The following is a 22148-nucleotide window of genomic DNA, read 5'->3' as shown; positions in this document are numbered from 1 at the left end:
TATTGATTTTGTGTAATGCTTTATGTTGAAAATTGAGGTGGATTTTGTTTATGATAAACAGGATAAACTGGGATGGGAGGAAGGTTTGGTTTTGCATAAGGGGCGGGATTATGATAATTGGAGGACTTTGCGAGAGTAAAATGGTTTGATTATTTGATTTTGTATTGTGGTTGTTATCTATGTTTTTGGTTGGTATTATGTTTATATGGTTGTTTTTGTTGGTTGGTTGTTATTATGGTTATTAATAATACGATCTATAGTTGAAATCTGAGCCTAAATAAAAAGAAAAAGCAAGTGATTAGGTTTATGAGCAATCTAATTACTTATTCGTTTAAAAAGCTATATAAAATAAAGTTTATTATTAATTTGCTGGACAGAGCGGTGAACATTATTATGCATAAGACAAAGATAACGATCCTGATCAGTTTAGAAATCTGTGTACGCTGTAAGGTTTTTACTTCTTAAACTTTTAAAATACACGTTTTGAATAGAAAGAAATCCTCTTCCTGGTACAGTATGTATAGCAAACCAGCACGTCTTTTTTCTCCAATCAGAGGGGTGTCAGATGGTGTCAGCCAATCACCATTCTGCGTTGGGTAGCAACGGGTGACTGTTCTCAGGCGGAAGATGTAAACAGCTTAATGTTCGTGTTAAATAATTTTTTTAAATTAAAATTCATTCTATACAGCAATCGCATATTTGGGTACCGTTTCATAAAACTTTCATGCTTAAAATGTTTAGGGAGAAATGGAAGACTGGTGTGTATTTTTTCTTTAAACTACCAAGACCAGCCATACACAGTACAGTTTACATACATACAGTAATGTTTGTGTTCCTAAATTAATATCGTTTATGACCTTCAGATGCGTTATGCTCCTCTTCTTTTTATGCACAGCTACTAAAATTTCCCTTTAGTGGTAAAATCCATATAAATATTCAAAACTAAGCGGATTAAAATGTGAACAGTAAAGACATTAAATGATTAAATCTTTGCACTACCAACCAATGCACCACGAGTGCCCCTGTCGGTCATTTTGGCCAGCCAATCACTTGCCCTGCGGTACCCTCCGGTGCCCCGCGGTGGCTTGTGGGTAGGTTACTGTACCGCGGGTTTTTACCGCGCATTTTGAATGGCTGCATCTGTATGTTGACTGTCACTATACTGGGGCATTAGGACCCACACAGACCACAGAGTTAGCTAACCCTACTGGTCCAATTATCACCTTTCCAGCAGTAACCTTCTTCTCTTCCGGAAGTTACAGGGTGATATACCTGATATACTGTATCTCAGACTGTGTCTAAGTGTACATAATGTAAACCCTGAGAGCAGTGTGTGCCTAAATGTTTCTGATGTAAACCCAGAGATCAGTATTTGTATGATCTTAGAGCTTAGAGCTGACAATGCTAATGGTGGTGCCCACTACGTTCAAAACTGGTCAATTAACTTCAATAGCTAGTTAACTATAGTAGAAGTGGAACGATGGTTTGTGACATAGAGTCCCTAGTTGGCAATAGGAAACTGTGGAGAGACTGTAGTTATAGGACTAAACCACTTGGGGTCGCAAGTGAAGGGTTGACAGGGGTGGATGAGGTTCTCAGCTGAGTGTGGTCAGCAGAGTAAGGCTGATGAATCTCTAAAGAGGTCTGAGGCACAGACCTTTATAAACATGCTCTTTTCACGACAATGATAGACAGAGTAAGTCTGGACATGAGTATTTTTGACAGCTTCTGTGTTGAAAGCACTAAAAATCAATTATGCAATCTCACGTTTTAGAGAATTCAGCCCTTAGCCAGCCAAGGGAAGACAGATCGAACCTCTGTCTGAGTCATAAACTGTGCAGCCCTAATTAAACAAAAAGCCTGTATTTACTGTAAGTGTTTAGCTTAAGTAAAATGTGATTTTAAGTAATAGCTGTTTATTAATATTCCAATAGCTGTAGAATATGAAATACAAACTGTGTATTTGCAAACTTCAGTCTCTGTTAAACATGGTATCACCTCCACCAGTAATGTGTCTAAACACACAGAGCCAAGTGCTGATTTAACCAAACTCTCAACACCCCAATCCATTCATGCTATGCTGAATGGAAAAAGGTCTCAGCTGATTGTGTCTCATTCTCGTTTCCTTATAGAGCTGCTCTCTGTCTAGTCCTGCGGTTCTGGGAGTGTTCATGCTAAACTGTTAATCTTTTTCTGTCACAACAAACACCACCAAGCCTGTGTTTCCAGCACTGACTGGCTACAAGTGCTGCTAAAGCCAGGAAGACAATTTGCATAGAAAAGACACTTTGCATTGGCAGTACATGCTCTGGGAGTGTTTATAGCCCTGTGAGTTTAACACTTCAAGACTGAGAGCTGCCCTTCAGGGAAACACAACCCACAGCAACAATGACCTTCATCACTATTTTCATCTGGACACTCCTAGTCTCTGCTCGAGGTAGGAATGGGTCTGAAATATTTGATGAACATAGTTTACAACTATAGGTAAAAATGAAATGTTTTGTATAAAACAGGAAATCAATTAAATTTGTAATGATATTTTAATGATATTTACTACTTTCTCATTTGCAGAATCCAGAGGACAGGTAACTGTGACTCAGACTCCAGCAATGAAATCTGTTCTCCCTGGACAGACAGTCACTGTGAACTGTAAGACCAGTGCAGCACTATACAATAACAGATTCCTAGCCTGGTACCAAAAGAAAGTTGGAGAAACTAATAAATTCCTGATTTATGCAGCAACTATGTCAGACTGGGATCCCAGAGCGTTTCAGTGGCAGTGGATCTGGGACTGACTTCACTCTGACCATCACAGGAGTCCAGGCTGTTATTAATACTATACATGTAGTCTCCAATTCTGCAGCCTTGGTAAGGATTGGGTTCAAACTTTGTTTTATTCCTGAAACTCTTTCTTTCTGTCCTGTTTTCATTCAGGTAAGGGTCAACTACATATGCAATACTGCTGACAGTAGGAAACATCCTCTTCTGTTCTCAATAGATTTTTAAAAATAGCATCCATGATGTTCCAGCCAAGGTTTTTACATAGTAAACAAAACCCCTGACCCTTCAAAATTTTGTTTTTTTTTTAATATGGCACCATTAGACACTGGGATAGGGGGTTCTCTTCATGAGTCAATATTTTTTTCTATACAGCATCCAAGATGCTCAAATCACAAAAAGTGATTTACACACAAGACTTTACACACAGCACTTCTGGCCTTTCACAGGCTTGCTTTGGTTTCTGAAACTTTTAAATTCAATATTCCATTCACTCCATTCATACGTTTTTTATATTTTATTCACAATATTATTACAGATCAGCTTCAAAGATAGTGAGTCACAAGAACAGTGTATGCATAGGCTGCGAAGGAATAAGTAAAGGTTTATTCCATGCTGAAAAGAGAAGAAAGGAAACGTTTCGGCTATTTACATGTTGTGTGGTGGGCAGGATTGACAATGTGACTGTATAACCATCGGGCATGACGAAGAGAAAAAAAATCAGAAAAGAGAAAAATAGAAAAATAAATCTCTTGGGGTCCCGAGGCCCGACAATTGACCTCCCCTCCAGGTCCTGGTTGTGTTTGACAAGCAGTTATTAGAAACAGGTCACATTCATAACCATGCTGGGTGAGACTTCTATTGGAGATACAGTATTATGTGAGAGTAGATGTTCATGTTAGATGTGACCCATCCACTGGGTTGATTGGTCTAGGATCATAATAATAATTGCTTACGCTTCTATAGCGCCATTCTGGACCCTCCACTCAGAGCTCTGTACAGGTCATTGGGATCCCCTCCACCCCCAGCAGTGTGCAGCCCCACCTGGATGATGCACCAGTTTGCTCCCCACACACCAGCTCTCAGTGGGGAGGAGAGCAGATTGATGAAGCCAGTTCAGAGATGAGAGATTTTTAGGCGGCCATGACGGGTAAAGGCCAGGGGTAAATTTGGCCAGAGACGCCATGGTAACACCCCTACTCGAGATTTTTTCTTTTGGATTTTTAATGACCACAGAGAGTCAGGACCTAAGTTTTACATCTCATTCCAAGGACAGTGCCTTTTCACAGTAGCATACTGGGGCATTAGGACCCTCATGGACTGCAGGGTGAGTGCCCCCTACTGGTCCCACTAACACCTCTACCAGTAGCAATTAGTTTTTTCCCAGGAGGTCTCCCATGCATGTTCGGACCAGCTTACACCTGCTGAGCTTCAGTGGGCTCCCAGTTGTAAATTGGAGGGTGATCTAGCTCCTGGACATATTGATTGCCTGTATTAATGCAAACTATATTTACATTACTGATAATTGTATATATCACATATGTAAAATATTAAAATAATAAATAATAAATTAATAATATGATTTAAACTCCAGACCAGCAATCTCCAGGATGCTCAGAAAGAGTAATTTAAAAAGTAATTAAAGTAAAATTAAAAATTAATTTCATTAATTAAAAGGTGCCCTTAAACAGAAATCACAATTTAGTTGTTGACATGTATACAACATTCAGTTTTAAATACAAATTTGAATGCCACTATGTATATTTTAAGTTACCACATTTAAAATATAAATTTTCATTTTTTAATAGTTTTTGCTGCCCTTTTTTCTTCTTAGCAGTTGATAGAATTATAATATCAGTTTTATGCGATAAGCGAGAATACAATACGCAAGAACAACAAAGTTGCACATGTAGTGTGTATCACCTACAGGGAGGGAGTGTTTCATGCCTTGGCAGTGAATTGTGTCCTCACAGAATGGGGGGGGGGGAGGGGATAGGGGGATGATTTTTGGTTTTTATTTTCATTCCAACTTCAATTCCTACACATTCCTAATAGTTACTGATGCAGCTTTATCTTACGAACTCCAATTTCCATAACCCCACAGGATGATTCCTGGCAGCATCTACTGTATGTCTCCTCATTACTACTATACCTTACCGTAAGGCAACTTCCAGAACACAGCAAATTCATTCAAATAACTACTCAAAAGGTTTGTTTTAATCTAGCCTTTGAAATTCAAAGATTCTAATGTCACTATGTCTCATATATTCTTATAGTAAAGTCTGTCTCTAATAATTACATCTAATTAATGTGTATACTGCATTGACAATTTTATCATTGTTATATATCACAGTATGTTAAATGTTCACTTTATTTCCACGATCTCTTGAGCCCATAGCAATACTAGGTACCTATCAAATATTAAACTAAGGGAGATGGTAAATTCATCCCCATACACTCCCTCAAACAGACTTTACCTACCTCAAACAGAGGTGTTATCTATTCATTGCAAGGTTTGCAGTGTCACAGAGATAAGTGCTTTTACAAGATAATGTGAGGCTATAAACTGCAACAGCCATGAGTCCTGCAGCCACAAGGAAAACAAAAAAGAAAACTTCATAAAATCAAACTGTAACCAATTATGTCAAGTTTCACTCTCTTGGAGCAAGTATTCACTGCCACATTAAAATAGTTTTCTTAAATTACTTTGTGAGGCTGTAATGTAGGGAAAAACGTCATGTGCAGGAGTTCAGCTCCTGGGATGTTATTTGTTTGGAATTTCCATGTTCTCTCTGTGCTCAGTAGGTTATGGAATGATTTTGGACATGAGTGCAGGGTGGATCCTGTCCTTTCCAGGGTGAATCCTGGCTTGTGTCTGTTTCTTGACGTGACTCTGTCCTGGAAAAAGCATTTAGAAAATGGATGGACTGCTGAATTTATAATTGTAACAATATTCTAATTAAAATGTAATACAGAAAATATCGGCTTCAAAATTTGTTTACTTAACACATACAAATATTTTCAAATATTACTGAAGTCCGCATGTGTGATATGATACTGTTTCCACAACTGTTTGAAAGATTTGTTATTGACAACTTTTGTAAAATTACTACATAATTCTATTCTAGTTAAATTCCTTTTTCTAAATGTAACTACTTGCACTTTTCAGGCTGAAACACCAAATGTTGTGCTTTTTGGAGAGTTTTTACTTTTCACACAAAAGTGTCACGCCTTCATCCGACCAGATTCCCACATGGAAGTCCACTTGTGCTAATGACACTCCAGCCCCGAGCAGTTCTTCCAAACAATACCGCTCCTGCCAATCAGCCAATCACAACACTCCATCAATCAGCACACCTTCCTCCTCTCACAATATTTAAACCCTCCAAAACACTCTGCTCTTGGCCTTGTATTGGTTGCCCTTTGGAGCCCCTACCTTGCCTTCTATTTCTAAACCATCTCTTTGTCCTTCACAATATGAACCATGGAATGTGCCTTTGACCATGTCTCTTGCCTAGCCCTCTCCTGGATTGGAAGCCTTCTCTTCGCCTTTCACAGTAAGAACCACGGAACTTGCCTTTGACCATGTCTCTTGCCTAGCCCTCGCTTGCTCTGGAAGCTGCTTGCTCTGGAAGCTACCTGCTTGTCTCCTGACCACCTGAGATACCTCCCAGGGTCCATCCTCCCAATTACTCAGCAGGTCATTCGTGACAAAAAGCCCAACAAACTAACTAAAGTTATCCAGTTAAGCAATTTGCCCCTGGTCCTCAGTGAATCTTTACACCTTGGGTTTAATCAAAAAGCAACACCCGCTGGGCACACCTTGAGCTCACAGTAGGGTAACTAATGTTTTAAAAGATTTCAAATTTGTTGTACATGTTAAATCAATGGTGAATATATGTGATTCTACTGTTCACTGCCTAATATTGTGTGTCATACACAAGAGTTATTGGTTGTACAATGTTACTCACAGGTGTGGTTATTAGATTAGATTATTACTGTAACTCAAAAAGTAAAAGCTAGTTTTACCTAAATCACACTTTTTATTACCTGAAACATTTTGTGCAGCAAATATTTATAGCCATTGTGACACAATAAACCTACATACCTATAGCTGACTACATTCTAACATGAAGCATGAAACAAGTTATTATAGTTGTGCACTGTTGACTAGGCAGACTAGTCACATTTATATTTGTTGCAACTTACCTCAAGTACAAACACCACTTTTAAAAAGGACAACTGTACAGTAAAATACTGTAATTACATTTTACCAGGTAGGTTTGTACTCGAGCAGAGAGGCAGAAAAAAATAAGAAAAAAAAACATGATATGGTCGGTGAAAACTTCAATTGCATATAATTAGTCTGTGAAGAAAACTTTATTCTGCAAAAGTCTATTTTTGGGATCCAGAGGATAAGCAAGCAACAACAGAGATGCATTAATTCTTACAGTTCTAATAATTCTTACAATTCTAAAAAAATGCAGCTGAAATTGACACTATTACACAATTAGTAGTTTTCAGGGTTCAGGAGGTTTTTTTATGTTAATTCTAGTATTTCAAAGTCAAACCTGCAAAAATAGATGTTATGATGTCATAAATACGACAATCGCAGTCTCACAAAAACATTCACAGTATTAAGAGCAGAATGAGGACTTTGATTTCAAGGTTTGTTTTTGTTGCAAGACAATTCCCTGGCATAGTCTATATAATGCAAGTTTGAACACAGAAATTAAATTTACAAGTGAACATTTTACAGGACGCTGTTCTAACAAATTATATCTGAATCAAACCATGTTTAAGACAGTTATATTTAACTCCCACAAGCAAGGGAAAAGAACTAGTTAGGTTCGAATAGTAATTTTAACATCTGGGAGTCTGAAAGAGAGTGCAATACCAATCAGAACAGTTGATCAAGTTATTAAATGTCTGACTCCACCTTCATGGGCTGTGTGTGGCTCACAGTAATAATCGCACTGTTCACTGGTGAATGTTAAACGCCACGGCCCAGATGGCTGGTGTGTAAGGACAGCTCTGTTGGGATGGTCTAACTGCTACTCCACCTCTGCCTGTGTATATGTGTTCTGTCCAGTCACTGCAACACTGCAATGCTACACTGCCAGAAGATCACTGTGTGAGTGTGATTTTGAAAGAATGCAGGTGTGTGATGGGGGTGAGGATCTGTGTGCAGTGGAGCGCAGGACATCATGAAACAGGCTGGTGGACATGGGGAGAGACTGTTTTCAAACAGCAAAAATTTTACCAGATCATTGTGGAACACCAAAATCAAAATTTCAGTTAGCTGGAAATCATCATATATAATGATTTATCATATGGATCGAATATAATATAGATCATATATAATAAAATGAATTTATTCTTATTGAAAGATTTCAAGTGAATTTTTTTCAAAGCACTTAGAGAGAATTTTTAGGCCTTTTGTTAGACATTTTCATCCTCCATTTTTTTATGTGTTTTCCAAGCTACAAAGGAAAAGTGAACTAAAAGGGGAAGAGGGAGGGATGTTTGTGTTAATTAGAACTAAACATAATTTAGGAAGTCTAAGTTTCCTCACTAATTAACACTCCCGGTCAGCAGTACAGAACCACCAGTCATCTTTTCAAAACTGTTTACCCTACAAATTGAAAATGACAACAGAATTTATGTGGTTTACATAGAAACACTACTTTCAGCTTGCTAAAACTATCATCATTAGACCAAATGTAAAATTGTTTGGTGTACAATCACAGAGGACAGATGAAAAACAGATCATATTATTCTCTGTTCTGTGGGAGTGTGTGTGTATTGTCAAGGAGTAACACAGGTCAGTACACACCTGCCAGTCATGGCTTTTCAGCAAAGCACTTGTGGTAATAATCATAAGGGTTAGCTGAGAGGTTTAGGAAATGTCTGTACAGCACATTCATTTAAGATATTTAAACAACAACATGACAATATTTTATCAAAAACAAAATATGTTCCATGTAGAAACAGAACAGTAGATGGTAGCATTCAAAATGTATATTAATACCATTAAACACAAATATATGATCAGTTTGTAAGGTCAAAGCACAAGCCATTAAAATGTTCAAGAGACTGCTTTGTAGCAAAGTCCTGAATTGCTCTAGTCCACTATGGTCAGCTTTTTGAAGCGTTTCCACATGTCTGAAATGTGGTGTAAAATGATACCAGAATTCTCTGCCTCTTGTCTGGACTTCCTGCTCTTCTCTGTGAAGTAGCGTTTCCACTCTTCTAACTCCCTCTTGTTCCTGTCCTCTATCTCTTTCATCTTGGTGTCCCTCTGCCTCCCATCTTCCTCCAGCCTTTCCACCTTCTCCTGCATTGTCTTCTTCAGCTCCTCGATCTCCTGCTGGAACCTGGCCTTCAGCTCCTTCTCTTTTTGGTGCAGTTTCTCCTCGTAGTGCCTCCTCAGCTCCTGCTCCTTCTGCTGGATCATACGCTCAACATGTTCATACATCTCGTTGGTGTAGCAGCCTCCCCCATTGGACATGATCATGGTATCGATCTTGTCTAGCAGGTTGGTCACCTGGCTGCGGTCATCTGGCTTATTGTTCTCAAACACATGGTACCTCCCACCACACTGCCCCAGGAGTACCTTCAGCTCACTGTCAGTCTCCCCCATGCACTCCTCTATACTTCGGCCCTTCAGATCATCTTTGCGTGTGAACAGGACCAGGATGTAGCGGGACGCTCCATCTCCAAAAATCTCCTGGATCTTCCGCACTGCACAGCTCTCCTCCTTGGTGAAGCGGTCCGGCTTGACCACCAGCAGGATGGCGTGCGGCCCTGGGGACGAGAGGCTGACGCACTTTCCGATCTCCCGTCTGATACAGTCCTCCTTCAGGTTGGTGTCAAAGAGGCCAGGCGTGTCCACAATGGTCACGCAGCGCCCAGCCACCTCGCCCTGCCTCTTCTCACACACCTGCGTGATGGAGGTAAAGCTGGGCTTCGATATGAAGGTCTCCTGTCCCAGGATGGTGTTCGCAGAGGCACTCTTTCCCACACCTGTCTTCCCCACTACCACCAGTCTGAGGTCCTGAGGCCCAGGGTAAGTTCCTTCCCCTTTTTCTTCCACAGGGTCACCCTCTGCCACTACAATACAGCACAAGGAAGGCAAGAAAGTGGTCAGCTGTTTTCATCAGAGACATTATTAATTTAATTGGGTAAATTGGTTCTTCCTGACCTGCCACTGTACACCCATTCTGATAAGACTGCAGTGTGCAGTGTGGTCAGATGGCATCTGTGAGCTCTGATACTCTCCACTCATTTCATGACACAACACTGTCTGTTATGATTGATCAAATAAGTGAATGAATCAACAAGGACATCTGACATCAAATCTGTTCCGTAGCTGCTCACTTGCAGAATAAATTGTTCAAACTGGGACTTACTGCTGGGGGGTAAGTGTAGGAAACTTCCATGTTTCTTGAGTGGGACTGTGGAAATATCCTCTTCCTGCCCCTCAATCTCTGTGGTGTTAGAGGACTCTGCAACACAGAGGAATAGAAATGAAGAAGATATTTACGTAAAGTGATGCATCTGCTAGACAATATCACTGTTGCTGTTTTGTTGCCTGGTCTTGTCAGATGTCGGAAGCTAAACACAGAAAACTAAAACAAAGCTGCTGCTCTAAGTGGTTTGGTGGACCAGTAGATGGTATTTTCCCTCTGGATCACACTTGTCTAAAGCAATAGCCATGTAATTTGAAAAGAGACATTGGGTTGTAGGAGAAACCATCCATTAGAAGACATGTTAAGACAACCTTGTACATACTTGCTCATTGAAGATAGCTTAGTACTTTTCAAAACTCTTAGGGGTGTTAATCTCAAAGTACTGGCTAAACTCACTCCACTCTGGGTTTGCTCTAGAGCTGGCACTGTTCCAAATTTGTTGGCATTGGTCCCCAAACAGCTCCTGCAGGCCGACTTTCGCTCCAACTCTGCAGCTGATCAGGACCACCAGCTCCAGTTTGGCTCTGGGGAAGATTAGGAGCTCCAGCTCCAGCTCCAGTCTGGCTCTGGAGTTGATTAGGAACCCCAGCTCCAGCTCCAGTCTGGCTCTGGAGTTGATTAGGAACCCCAGCTCAAGCTCCAGTCTGGCTCAGGAGTTGATCAGGAACCCCAGCTCCAGCTCCAGTCTGGCTCTGGAGTTGATTAGGAACCCCAGCTCCAGCCTGGCTCTGGAGTTGATTAGGAACCCCAGCTCCAGCTCCAGTCTGGCTCTGGAGTTGATTAGGAACCCCAGCTCAAGCTCCAGTCTGGCTCAGGAGTTGATCAGGAACCCCAGCTCCAGTCTGGCTCTGGAGTTGATTAGGAACCCCAGTTCCAGCTCCAGTCTGGCTCTGGAGTTGATTAGGAACCCCAGCTCAAGCTCCAGTCTGGCTCAGGAGTTGATCAGGAACCCCAGCTCCAGTCTGGCTCTGGAGTTGATTAGGAACCCCAGCTCCAGCTCCAGTCTGGCTCTGGAGTTGATTAGGAACCTCAGCTCAAGCTCCAGTCTGGCTCAGGAGTTGATCAGGAACCCCAGCTCCAGCTCCAGTCTGGCTCTGGAGTTGATTAGGAACCCCAGCTCAACCTCCAGTCTGGCTGTGGAGTTGATTAGGAACCTCAGCTCCAGCTCCAGTCTGGATCTGGAGTTGATTACGAACCCCAGCTCCAGCTCCAGTCTGGCTCTGGAGTTGATTAGGAACCCCAGCTCCAGTCTGGCTCTGGAGTTGATTAGGAACCCCAGCTCCAGCTCCAGTCTGGCTCTGGAGTTGATTAGGAACCCCAGCTCCAGCCTGGCTCTGGAGTTGATTAGGAACCCCAGCTCCAGCTCCAGTCTGGCTCTGGAGTTGATTAGGAACCCCAGCTCAAGCTCCAGTCTGGCTCAGGAGTTGATCAGGAACCCCAGCTCCAGTCTGGCTCTGGAGTTGATTAGGAACCCCAGCTCCAGCTCCAGTCTGGCTCTGGAGTTGATTAGGAACCCCAGCTCAAGCTCCAGTCTGGCTCAGGAGTTGATCAGGAACCCCAGCTCCAGCTCCAGTCTGGCTCAGGAGTTGATTAGGAACCCCAGCTCAAGCTCCAGTCTGGCTCTGGAGTTGATTAGGAACCCCAGCTCCAGCTCCAGTCTGGCTCTGGAGTTGATTAGGAACCCCAGCTCCAGCTCCAGTCTGGCTCTGGAGTTGATTAGGAACCCCAGCTCCAGCTCCAGTCTGGCTCTGGAGTTGATTAGGAACCCCAGCTCCAGCCTGGCTCTGGAGTTGATTAGGAACCCCAGCTCCAGCTCCAGTCTGGCTCAGGAGTTGATTATGAACCCCACCTCCATCTCAAGTCTGGCTGTGGGGCAAATTAGGAACCAGAGCTCCAGCCTGGCTCCGGAGCTTCAGGTCCAGTCTGGTTTTGAAGTGGATTAGGACCCTGAGCTCTGGCTCCAGGTTGCCCTGCTCCAAGCTTTAAAGTAAGAACACACAGGTTTTCACAATGAGAACTGTGTCTGAAGTGAGTCTCTGAGAATTGCGAAGAGAGTTAAAACCAGTAGAATGTGTGATAGTAGCTCTGCAATCTGCAGCACGGACGGCTTCTGTTTCTGTAATGTGAGCTAGAACATTTGATCACTGTAGAAATTTATAGTCACACTGTAAGCTAATAAGTTTGTAAAAGCTGTCAGAAAATCATTATCAACAATTAACAAATATGTAGTGATTAATTTTAAAATGTTTAATGTGGTATTTGAACATGATCATAAATGCAAAATTTAACAAAAATAAATTTGCCTTTAAAATACTAAAACAAATATTATTCACAGATTAAGAATTGCAATTTAATCTAATACAGCCACTAAAATATGAAGAATTTAACAAAAAATAATAATTTGCTGATTTTGTATTTATTTAAAGGTCTAGGTACATTTAAAATGGCAAAAGACTTGTATTTACTAAGTTATTCAATACATATCTTTTTATAGGTTACTGTTGAGTCCAATTCAATCTTCTTGCTGGAATGCTCTCTTTCAGTCCCTTAAGTGTACAGGTAATGGTTTATCATGATCATTTGTTCAGTGTTTGCGGGACTCAGTCTTGTTCTGGCAGGCACAAGATCTCCTGCTTTTGAGAAAAGCCTTCCACTTTCCACTGATGTTGCAGGCAGCAAAAAGAAATTAAGTCTTTTACAAGTGTGGGTATTAAATATTCAGTGGTATGTGTGTAAATACTGAACAAAACACTCGGCATGGAAACATCTGTACTTTTGTTTTACAGTCCTGAAAAATGTTCAGCCTGTGTGTTGGACTTTGGATCAAGTCATTTGTGATATGTGATATGGCTGCTGGGAAGCTTGCAAATACTACAGGCAATGCAGATGTCAGGCAGAGGCTGGCTGATAATGAGTGAAAATGAGCCATTATCTGTGAACTACACTGACACAGAGCTACATCCGTGTAGCTGAGGGATGTGAAGACTACTTTGGTCATGAAGCAACAGAAGACACAGTAAGGCCAAGGGCAGTGCAGGGTCTTAACTTCAAAGAAGGGCTTTGGCTTTGTAAACAGCTTCTCATTTTCTTTAGTAAATTCTGGTCACAAAGGTACCTTATGGCTAAGAGCTTTGTTCTTCATGTAATCAGCAATGACAATGCACTTCGACTCTGATTTCAGATCATTTCGGAACAATTAACATCTAATAAAATGCTTAGTTTTATTATTATGCATTGCTTTATTTCTGAGAGTTTGCTCATTAACACAGAAATCTTGACTCCAATATCCATGGCTACCGGAAAAACTACTTTCGGTCACTGAATTTTGAAAAGCTAGGTCAGTTGTGCGTTACGGACTGAATTATACTCCAACCTCATTGTGATAGAAAGTTTCCCAGATCAGAGCACCTGGACCACCGATCCCACACGCAGACACAATTTACTAGTGTGTAAACACGCTTGCGTCTTCATTCCACGCAAAACTGTTAAATACGACGGAACGGGAAATTATAACATCTCGGGCTTTGCCGAGCAGATACACTGTATTGTCAAGCCGCCATTAACTGCTTAAACGAAATTGAAAGTAACCATGCCCAATAATCCTCCAAATAGTACTTCCGCTAGAGTTGATAAAACTCGCAAAAAAGTTTTTAATTATCTTACAGCGAGCTTTTATTATACCTTACAAATTCGTTTTCAGCTAACTGACGGCACCACAATTCATTTTTTCACCTTTGTGAAGATTTAATTCCCTAAAAAAAACAGTTTCGATTTGTTCATTTCCGATTATCGTCAGGAAAATTTCGATTTTGTATAAAATAGAAGTTTATGAGCATTATAACCAACATATTTCTACGGATGTAAATAAAATGTATTATGAATTACGAATAATTAATAAGTATTATCAATAATTACTAATGACAACATCCACACGGGTAATTACATCGCTTGTCAAAAGTACCAAACTTGTACAAACTTGTGCGACTTGTACAAAACTGGATTAAGAAAGAGCACAAATCCGTGAAAATGCTTGCAATTCACTCATATGTTTCAAGCAACTAATTTGACTTTTCACTGCGCACTGGTACGGACGCTCACACTAGCAACACGGAATCGAAAGTAAGTTTCTTCCCAGAAGGAGTCTCAGGTCTGTCTCTTGCCTTTAATTTTCAGCAAGCGGCTGACTTCACGACTGAGTGTGAGCGCAATTCAGAACCTGGACCCGAACACTCACCCGAGCCCGGCCGGGAGCTTCTGCTCTCCATCCCGTCTACTCGCCCTCAGCGCAGGGATGTCTTCAGGGGAATGTGCGATAGAGCCGCCTGTGAGCGCCGCCACCCGCAGGCCTCGGCTCTGTAGGGTTGGACTCTTTCTGGCTAATCTTCACCGCCGGATTAACCTCCGCTTGATCTTGCTTGTTGCTTTCTCAACGCAGCACATCATCATAGCATCATCATTGTCATTATCACTTTATTATAGATCACAATCAGATATGCAACTTCAAATGATTAATTATTGAGAATGTATTGATCACTTGTATGGTGGTTAATCCAAAGCACGTATTTCATTTGGACAAAAGTGGAAAATACTGTGAGACAATCAAAGAATGTCTGGTCCTTTAAATTCAAAACAACATTGCAGCTAGACAAAATAAAATACGAAAATACAACTATCTCAGTCTCACAAAAATATTCACAGTATTTAGAGTAGAATGAGGATTTTGACTTCACGTTTTGCATTAAAATGTCAAAATTGATATGTTTGTTTTTGTTGCAAGACAATTCTCTGTCATAGTCTGACTATTAAATGTCTGACTCCACCTTCATGGGCTGTGTGTGGCTCACAGTAACAATTGCACTGTTCACTGGTGAATGTTAAACGCCATGGCCCAGATGGCTGGTGTGTAAGGACAGCTCTGTTGGGATGGTCTAACTGCTACTCCACCTCTGCCTGTGTATATGTGTTCTGTCCAGTCACTGCAACACTGGAATGCTACACTGCCAGAAGATCACTGTGTGAGTGTGTTTTTGAAAGAATGTAGGTGTGTGATGGGGGTGAGGATCTGTGTGCAGTGGAGCGCAGGACATCATGAAACAGGCTGGTGGACATGGGGAGACACTGTTTTCAAACAGCAAAAATTTTACCAGATCATTGTGGAACACCAAAATCAAAATTTCAGTTAGCTGGAAATCATCATATATAATGATTTATCATATGGATCGAATATAATATAGATCATATATAATAAAATGAATTTATTCTTATTGAAAGATTTCAAGTGAATTTTTTTCAAAGCACTTAGAGAGAATTTTTAGGCCTTTTGTTAGACATTTTCATCCTCCATTTTTTTATGTGTTTTCCAAGCTACAAAGGAAAAGTGAACTAAAAGGGGAAGAGGGAGGGATGTTTGTGTTAATTAGAACTAAACATAATTTAGGAAGTCTAAGTTTCTTCACTAATTAACACTCCCGGTCAGCAGTACAGAACCACCAGTCATCTTTTCAAAACTGTTTACCCTACAAATTGACAATGACAACAGAATTTATGTGGTTTACATAGAAAAACTACTTTCAGCTTGTTAAAACTATCATCATTAGAGCAAATGTAAAATTGTTTGGTGTACAATCACAGAGGACAGATGAAAAACAGATCATGTCATTCTCTGTTCTGTGGGAGTGTGTGTGTATTGTCAAGGAGTAACACAGGTCAGTACACACCTGCCAGTCATGGCTTTTCAGCAAAGCACTTGTGGTAATAATCATAAGGGTTAGCTGAGAGGTTTAGGAAATGTCTGTACAGCACATTCATTTAAGATATTTAAACAACAACATGACAATATTTTATCAAAAACAAAATATGTTCCATGTAGAAACAGAACAGTAGATGGTAGCATTCAAAATGTATATTAATACCATTAAACACAAATATATGATCAGTTTGTAAGGTCAAAGCACAAGCCATTAAAATGTTCAAGAGACTGCTTTGTAGCAAAGTCCTGAATTGCTCTAGTCCACTATGGTCAGCTTTTTGAAGCGTTTCCACATGTCTGAAATGTGGTGTAAAATGATACCAGAATTCTCTGCCTCTTGTCTGGACTTCCTGCTCTTCTCTGTGAAGTAGCGTTTCCACTCTTCTAACTCCCTCTTGTTCCTGTCCTCTATCTCTTTCATCTTGGTGTCCCTCTGCCTCCCATCTTCCTCCAGCCTTTCCACCTTCTCCTGCATTGTCTTCTTCAGCTCCTCGATCTCCTGCTGGAACCTGGCCTTCAGCTCCTTCTCTTTTTGGTGCAGTTTCTCCTCGTAGTGCCTCCTCAGCTCCTGCTCCTTCTGCTGGATCATACGCTCAACATGTTCATACATCTCGTTGGTGTAGCAGCCTCCCCCATTGGACATGATCATGGTATCGATCTTGTCTAGCAGGTTGGTCACCTGGCTGCGGTCATCTGGCTTATTGTTCTCAAACACATGGTACCTCCCACCACACTGCCCCAGGAGTACCTTCAGCTCACTGTCAGTCTCCCCCATGCACTCCTCTATACTTCGGCCCTTCAGATCATCTTTGCGTGTGAACAGGACCAGGATGTAGCGGGACGCTCCATCTCCAAAAATCTCCTGGATCTTCCGCACTGCACAGTTCTCCTCCTTGGTGAAGCGGTCCGGCTTGACCACCAGCAGGATGGCGTGCGGCCCTGGGGACGAGAGGCTGACGCACTTTCCGATCTCCCGTCTGATACAGTCCTCCTTCAGGTTGGTGTCAAAGAGGCCAGGCGTGTCCACAATGGTCACGCAGCGCCCAGCCACCTCGCCCTGCCTCTTCTCACACACCTGCGTGATGGAGGTAAAGCTGGGCTTCGATATGAAGGTCTCCTGTCCCAGGATGGTGTTCGCAGAGGCACTCTTTCCCACACCTGTCTTCCCCACTACCACCAGTCTGAGGTCCTGAGGCCCAGGGTAAGTTCCTTCCCCTTTTTCTTCCACAGGGTCACCCTCTGCCACTACAATACAGCACAAGGAAGGCAAGAAAGTGGTCAGCTGTTTTCATCAGAGACATTATTAATTTAATTGGGTAAATTGGTTCTTCCTGACCTGCCACTGTACACCCATTCTGATAAGACTGCAGTGTGCAGTGTGGTCAGATGGCATCTGTGAGCTCTGATACTCTCCACTCATTTCATGACACAACACTGTCTGTTATGATTGATCAAATAAGTGAATGAATCAACAAGGACATCTGACATCAAATCTGTTCCGTAGCTGCTCACTTGCAGAATAAATTGTTCAAACTGGGACTTACTGCTGGGGGGTAAGTGTAGGAAACTTCCATGTTTCTTGAGTGGGACTGTGGAAATATCCTCTTCCTGCCCCTCAATCTCTGTGGTGTTAGAGGACTCTGCAACACAGAGGAATAGAAATGAAGAAGATATTTACGTAAAGTGATGCATCTGCTAGACAATATCACTGTTGCTGTTTTGTTGCCTGGTCTTGTCAGATGTCGGAAGCTAAACACAGAAAACTAAAACAAAGCTGCTGCTCTAAGTGGTTTGGTGGACCAGTAGATGGTATTTTCCCTCTGGATCACACTTGTCTAAAGCAATAGCCATGTAATTTGAAAAGAGACATTGGGTTGTAGGAGAAACCATCCATTAGAAGACATGTTAAGACAACCTTGTACATACTTGCTCATTGAAGATAGCTTAGTACTTTTCAAAACTCTTAGGGGTGTTAATCTCAAAGTACTGGCTAAACTCACTCCACTCTGGGTTTGCTCTAGAGCTGGCACTGTTCCAAATTTGTTGGCATTGGTCCCCAAACAGCTCCTGCAGGCCGACTTTCGCTCCAACTCTGCAGCTGATCAGGACCACCAGCTCCAGTTTGGCTCTGGGGAAGATTAGGAGCTCCAGCTCCAGCTCCAGTCTGGCTCTGGAGTTGATTAGGAACCCCAGCTCCAGCTCCAGTCTGGCTCTGGAGTTGATTAGGAACCCCAGCTCAAGCTCCAGTCTGGCTCAGGAGTTGATCAGGAACCCCAGCTCCAGCTCCAGTCTGGCTCTGGAGTTGATTAGGAACCCCAGCTCCAGCCTGGCTCTGGAGTTGATTAGGAACCCCAGCTCCAGCTCCAGTCTGGCTCTGGAGTTGATTAGGAACCCCAGCTCAAGCTCCAGTCTGGCTCAGGAGTTGATCAGGAACCCCAGCTCCAGTCTGGCTCTGGAGTTGATTAGGAACCCCAGTTCCAGCTCCAGTCTGGCTCTGGAGTTGATTAGGAACCCCAGCTCAAGCTCCAGTCTGGCTCAGGAGTTGATCAGGAACCCCAGCTCCAGTCTGGCTCTGGAGTTGATTAGGAACCCCAGCTCCAGCTCCAGTCTGGCTCTGGAGTTGATTAGGAACCTCAGCTCAAGCTCCAGTCTGGCTCAGGAGTTGATCAGGAACCCCAGCTCCAGCTCCAGTCTGGCTCTGGAGTTGATTAGGAACCCCAGCTCAACCTCCAGTCTGGCTGTGGAGTTGATTAGGAACCTCAGCTCCAGCTCCAGTCTGGATCTGGAGTTGATTACGAACCCCAGCTCCAGCTCCAGTCTGGCTCTGGAGTTGATTAGGAACCCCAGCTCCAGTCTGGCTCTGGAGTTGATTAGGAACCCCAGCTCCAGCTCCAGTCTGGCTCTGGAGTTGATTAGGAACCCCAGCTCCAGCCTGGCTCTGATGTTGATTAGGAACCCCAGCTCAAGCTCCAGTCTGGCTCAGGAGTTGATCAGGAACCCCAGCTCCAGCTCTAGTCTGGCTCAGGAGTTGATTAGGAACCCCAGCTCAAGCTCCAGTCTGGCTCAGGAGTTGATCAGGAACCCCAGCTCCAGCTCCAGTCTGGCTCTGGAGTTGATTAGGAACCCCAGCTCCAGCCTGGCTCTGGAGTTGATTAGGAACCCCAGCTCCAGCTCCAGTCTGGCTCTGGAGTTGATTAGGAACCCCAGCTCAAGCTCCAGTCTGGCTCAGGAGTTGATCAGGAACCCCAGCTCCAGTCTGGCTCAGGAGTTGATTAGGAACCCCAGCTCCAGCTCCAGTCTGGCTCTGGAGTTGATTAGGAACCCCAGCTCAAGCTCCAGTCTGGCTCAGGAGTTGATCAGGAACCCCAGCTCCAGTCTGGCTCTGGAGTTGATTAGGAACCCCAGCTCCAGCTCCAGTCTGGCTCTGGAGTTGATTAGGAACCCCAGCTCAAGCTCCAGTCTGGCTCTGGAGTTGATTACGAACCCCAGCTCCAGCTCCAGCCTGGCTCTGGAGTTGATTAGGAACCCCAGCTCCAGCTCCAGTCTGGCTCAGGAGTTTATTATGAACCCCACCTCCAGCTCAAGTCTGGCTGTGGGGCAAATTAGGAACCAGAGCTCCAGCCTGGCTCCGGAGCTTCAGGTCCAGTCTGGTTTTGAAGTGGATTAGGACCCTGAGCTCTGGCTTCAGGTTGCCCTGCTCCAAGCTTTAAAGTAAGAACACACAGGTTTTCACAATGAGAACTGTGTCTGAAGTGAGTCTCTGAGAATTGCGAAGAGAGTTAAAACCAGTAGAATGTGTGATAGTAGGTCTGCAATCTGCAGCACAGACGGCTTCTGTTTCTGTAATGTGAGCTAGAACATTTGATCACTGTAGAAATTTATAGTCACACTGTAAGCTAATAAGTTTGTAAAAGCTGTCAGAACATCATTATCAACAATTAACAAATATGTAGTGATTAATTTTAAAATGTTTAATGTGGTATTTGAACATGATCATAAATGCAAAATTTAACAAAAATAAATTTGCCTTTAAAATACTAAAACAAATATTATTCACAGATTAAGAATTGCAATTTAATCTAATACAGCCACTAAAATATGAAGAATTTAACAAAAAATAATAATTTGCTGATTTTGTATTTATTTAAAGGTCTAGGTACATTTAAAATGGCAAAAGACTTGTATTTACTAAGTTATTCAATACATATCTTTTTATAGGTTACTGTTGAGTCCAATTCAATCTTCTTGCTGGAATGCTCTCTTTCAGTCCCTTAAGTGTACAGGTAATGGTTTATCATGATCATTTGTTCAGTGTTTGCGGGACTCAGTCTTGTTCTGGCAGGCACAAGATCTCCTGCTTTTGAGAAAAGCCTTCCACTTTCCACTGATGTTGCAGGCAGCAAAAAGAAATTAAGTCTTTTACAAGTGTGGGTATTAAATATTCACTCGGCATGGAAACATCTGTACTTTTGTTTTACAGTCCTGAAAAATGTTCAGCCTGTGTGTTGGACTTTGGATCAAGTCATTTGTGATATGTGATATGGCTGCTGGGAAGCTTGCAAATACTACAGGCAATGCAGATGTCAGGTAGAGGCTGGCTGATAATGAGTGAAAATGAGCCATTATCTGTGAACTACACTGACACAGAGCTACATCCGTGTAGCTGAGGGATGTGAAGACTACTTTGGTCATGAAGCAACAGAAGACACAGTAAGGCCAAGGGCAGTGCAGGGTCTTAACTTCAAAGAAGGGCTTTGGCTTTGTAAACAGCTTCTCATTTTCTTTAGTAAATTCTGGTCACAAAGGTACCTTATGGCTAAGAGCTTTGTTCTTCATGTAATCAGCAATGACAATGCACTTCGACTCTGATTTCAGATCATTTCGGAACAATTAACATCTAATAAAATGCTTAGTTTTATTATTATGCATTGCTTTATTTCTGAGAGTTTGCTCATTAACACAGAAATCTTGACTCCAATATCCATGGCTACCGGAAAAACTACTTTCGGTCACTGAATTTTGAAAAGCTAGGTCAGTTGTGCGTTACGGACTGAATTATACTCCAACCTCATTGTGATAGAAAGTTTCCCAGATCAGAGCACCTGGACCACCGATCCCACACGCAGACACAATTTACTAGTGTGTAAACACGCTTGCGTCTTCATTCCACGCAAAACTGTTAAATACGACGGAACGGGAAATTATAACATCTCGGGCTTTGCCGAGCAGATACACTGTATTGTCAAGCCGCCATTAACTGCTTAAACGAAATTGAAAGTAACCATGCCCAATAATCCTCCAAATAGTACTTCCGCTAGAGTTGATAAAACTCGCAAAAAAGTTTTTAATTATCTTACAGCGAGCTTTTATTATACCTTACAAATTCGTTTTCAGCTAACTGACGGCACCACAATTCATTTTTTCACCTTTGTGAAGATTTAAATAATTCCCTAAAAAAAACAGTTTCGATTTGTTCATTTCCGATTATCGTCAGGAAAATTTCGATTTTGTATAAAATAGAAGTTTATGAGCATTATAACCAACATATTTCTACGGATGTAAATAAAATGTATTATGAATTACGAATAATTAATAAGTATTATCAATAATTACTAATGACAACATCCACACGGGTAATTACATCGCTTGTCAAAAGTACCAAACTTGTACAAACTTGTGCGACTTGTACAAAACTGGATTAAGAAAGAGCACAAATCCGTGAAAATGCTTGCAATTCACTCATATGTTTCAAGCAACTAATTTGACTTTTCACTGCGCACTGGTACGGACGCTCACACTAGCAACACGGAATCGAAAGTAAGTTTCTTCCCAGAAGGAGTCTCAGGTCTGTCTCTTGCCTTTAATTTTCAGCAAGCGGCTGACTTCACGACTGAGTGTGAGCGCAATTCAGAACCTGGACCCGAACACTCACCCGAGCCCGGCCGGGAGCTTCTGCTCTCCATCCCGTCTACTCGCCCTCAGCGCAGGGATGTCTTCAGGGGAATGTGCGATAGAGCCGCCTGTGAGCGCCGCCACCCGCAGGCCTCGGCTCTGTAGGGTTGGACTCTTTCTGGCTAATCTTCACCGCCGGATTAACCTCCGCTTGATCTTGCTTGTTGCTTTCTCAACGCAGCACATCATCATAGCAT

General features: G+C 42.3%; 2 protein-coding genes across 2 annotated transcripts in view; one reads left to right on the top strand and one right to left on the bottom strand.

The window, feature by feature from the left end:
- LOC148646899 (protein NLRC3-like) overlaps positions 1 to 22148 on the top strand; it is a 1251308-nt gene that overhangs the window by 173896 nt on the left and 1055264 nt on the right. The window lies entirely within an intron of this gene.
- Positions 7140 to 22084, bottom strand: LOC148646921 (GTPase IMAP family member 8-like). The gene is made up of 6 exons (XM_088609389.1): positions 21932 to 22084; positions 17544 to 17639; positions 16258 to 17244; positions 14485 to 14529; positions 10191 to 10286; positions 7140 to 9891 (listed from the first exon to the last, which is right to left on the bottom strand). Exons 1-6 carry the CDS (start codon positions 21960 to 21962, stop codon positions 8903 to 8905), a joined length of 2244 nt encoding a protein of 747 aa, XP_088465515.1. The 5' UTR covers positions 21963 to 22084; the 3' UTR covers positions 7140 to 8902.

This window comes from Lepisosteus platostomus, chromosome 16 (genome assembly GCF_059453375.1).
Source record: "Lepisosteus platostomus isolate fLepPlt1 chromosome 16, fLepPlt1.hap1, whole genome shotgun sequence".
Lineage (NCBI taxonomy): Eukaryota > Metazoa > Chordata > Actinopteri > Semionotiformes > Lepisosteidae > Lepisosteus > Lepisosteus platostomus.
The sequence above is the reverse complement of the archived record's forward strand: the minus strand, read 5'-3'. Positions and strand labels throughout refer to the sequence as shown.

What these genes read in the sequence shown, in the direction of transcription:
- LOC148646921 (XM_088609389.1), bottom strand. Translation starts at nt 21,962, where the DNA reads ATGGAGAGCAGAAGCTCCCGGCCGGGCTCGG. An exon ending in AAAGCTGACCATAGTGGACT is followed by an intron (nt 14,530 to 16,257) that starts AGAGCAATTCAG and finishes CCCTGCGCTGAG; the next exon opens with GGCGAGTAGACGGGATGGAG. An exon ending in CCTACACTTACCCCCCAGCA is followed by an intron (nt 9,892 to 10,190) that starts GTAAGTCCCAGT and finishes GCTGTATTGTAG; the next exon opens with TGGCAGAGGGTGACCCTGTG.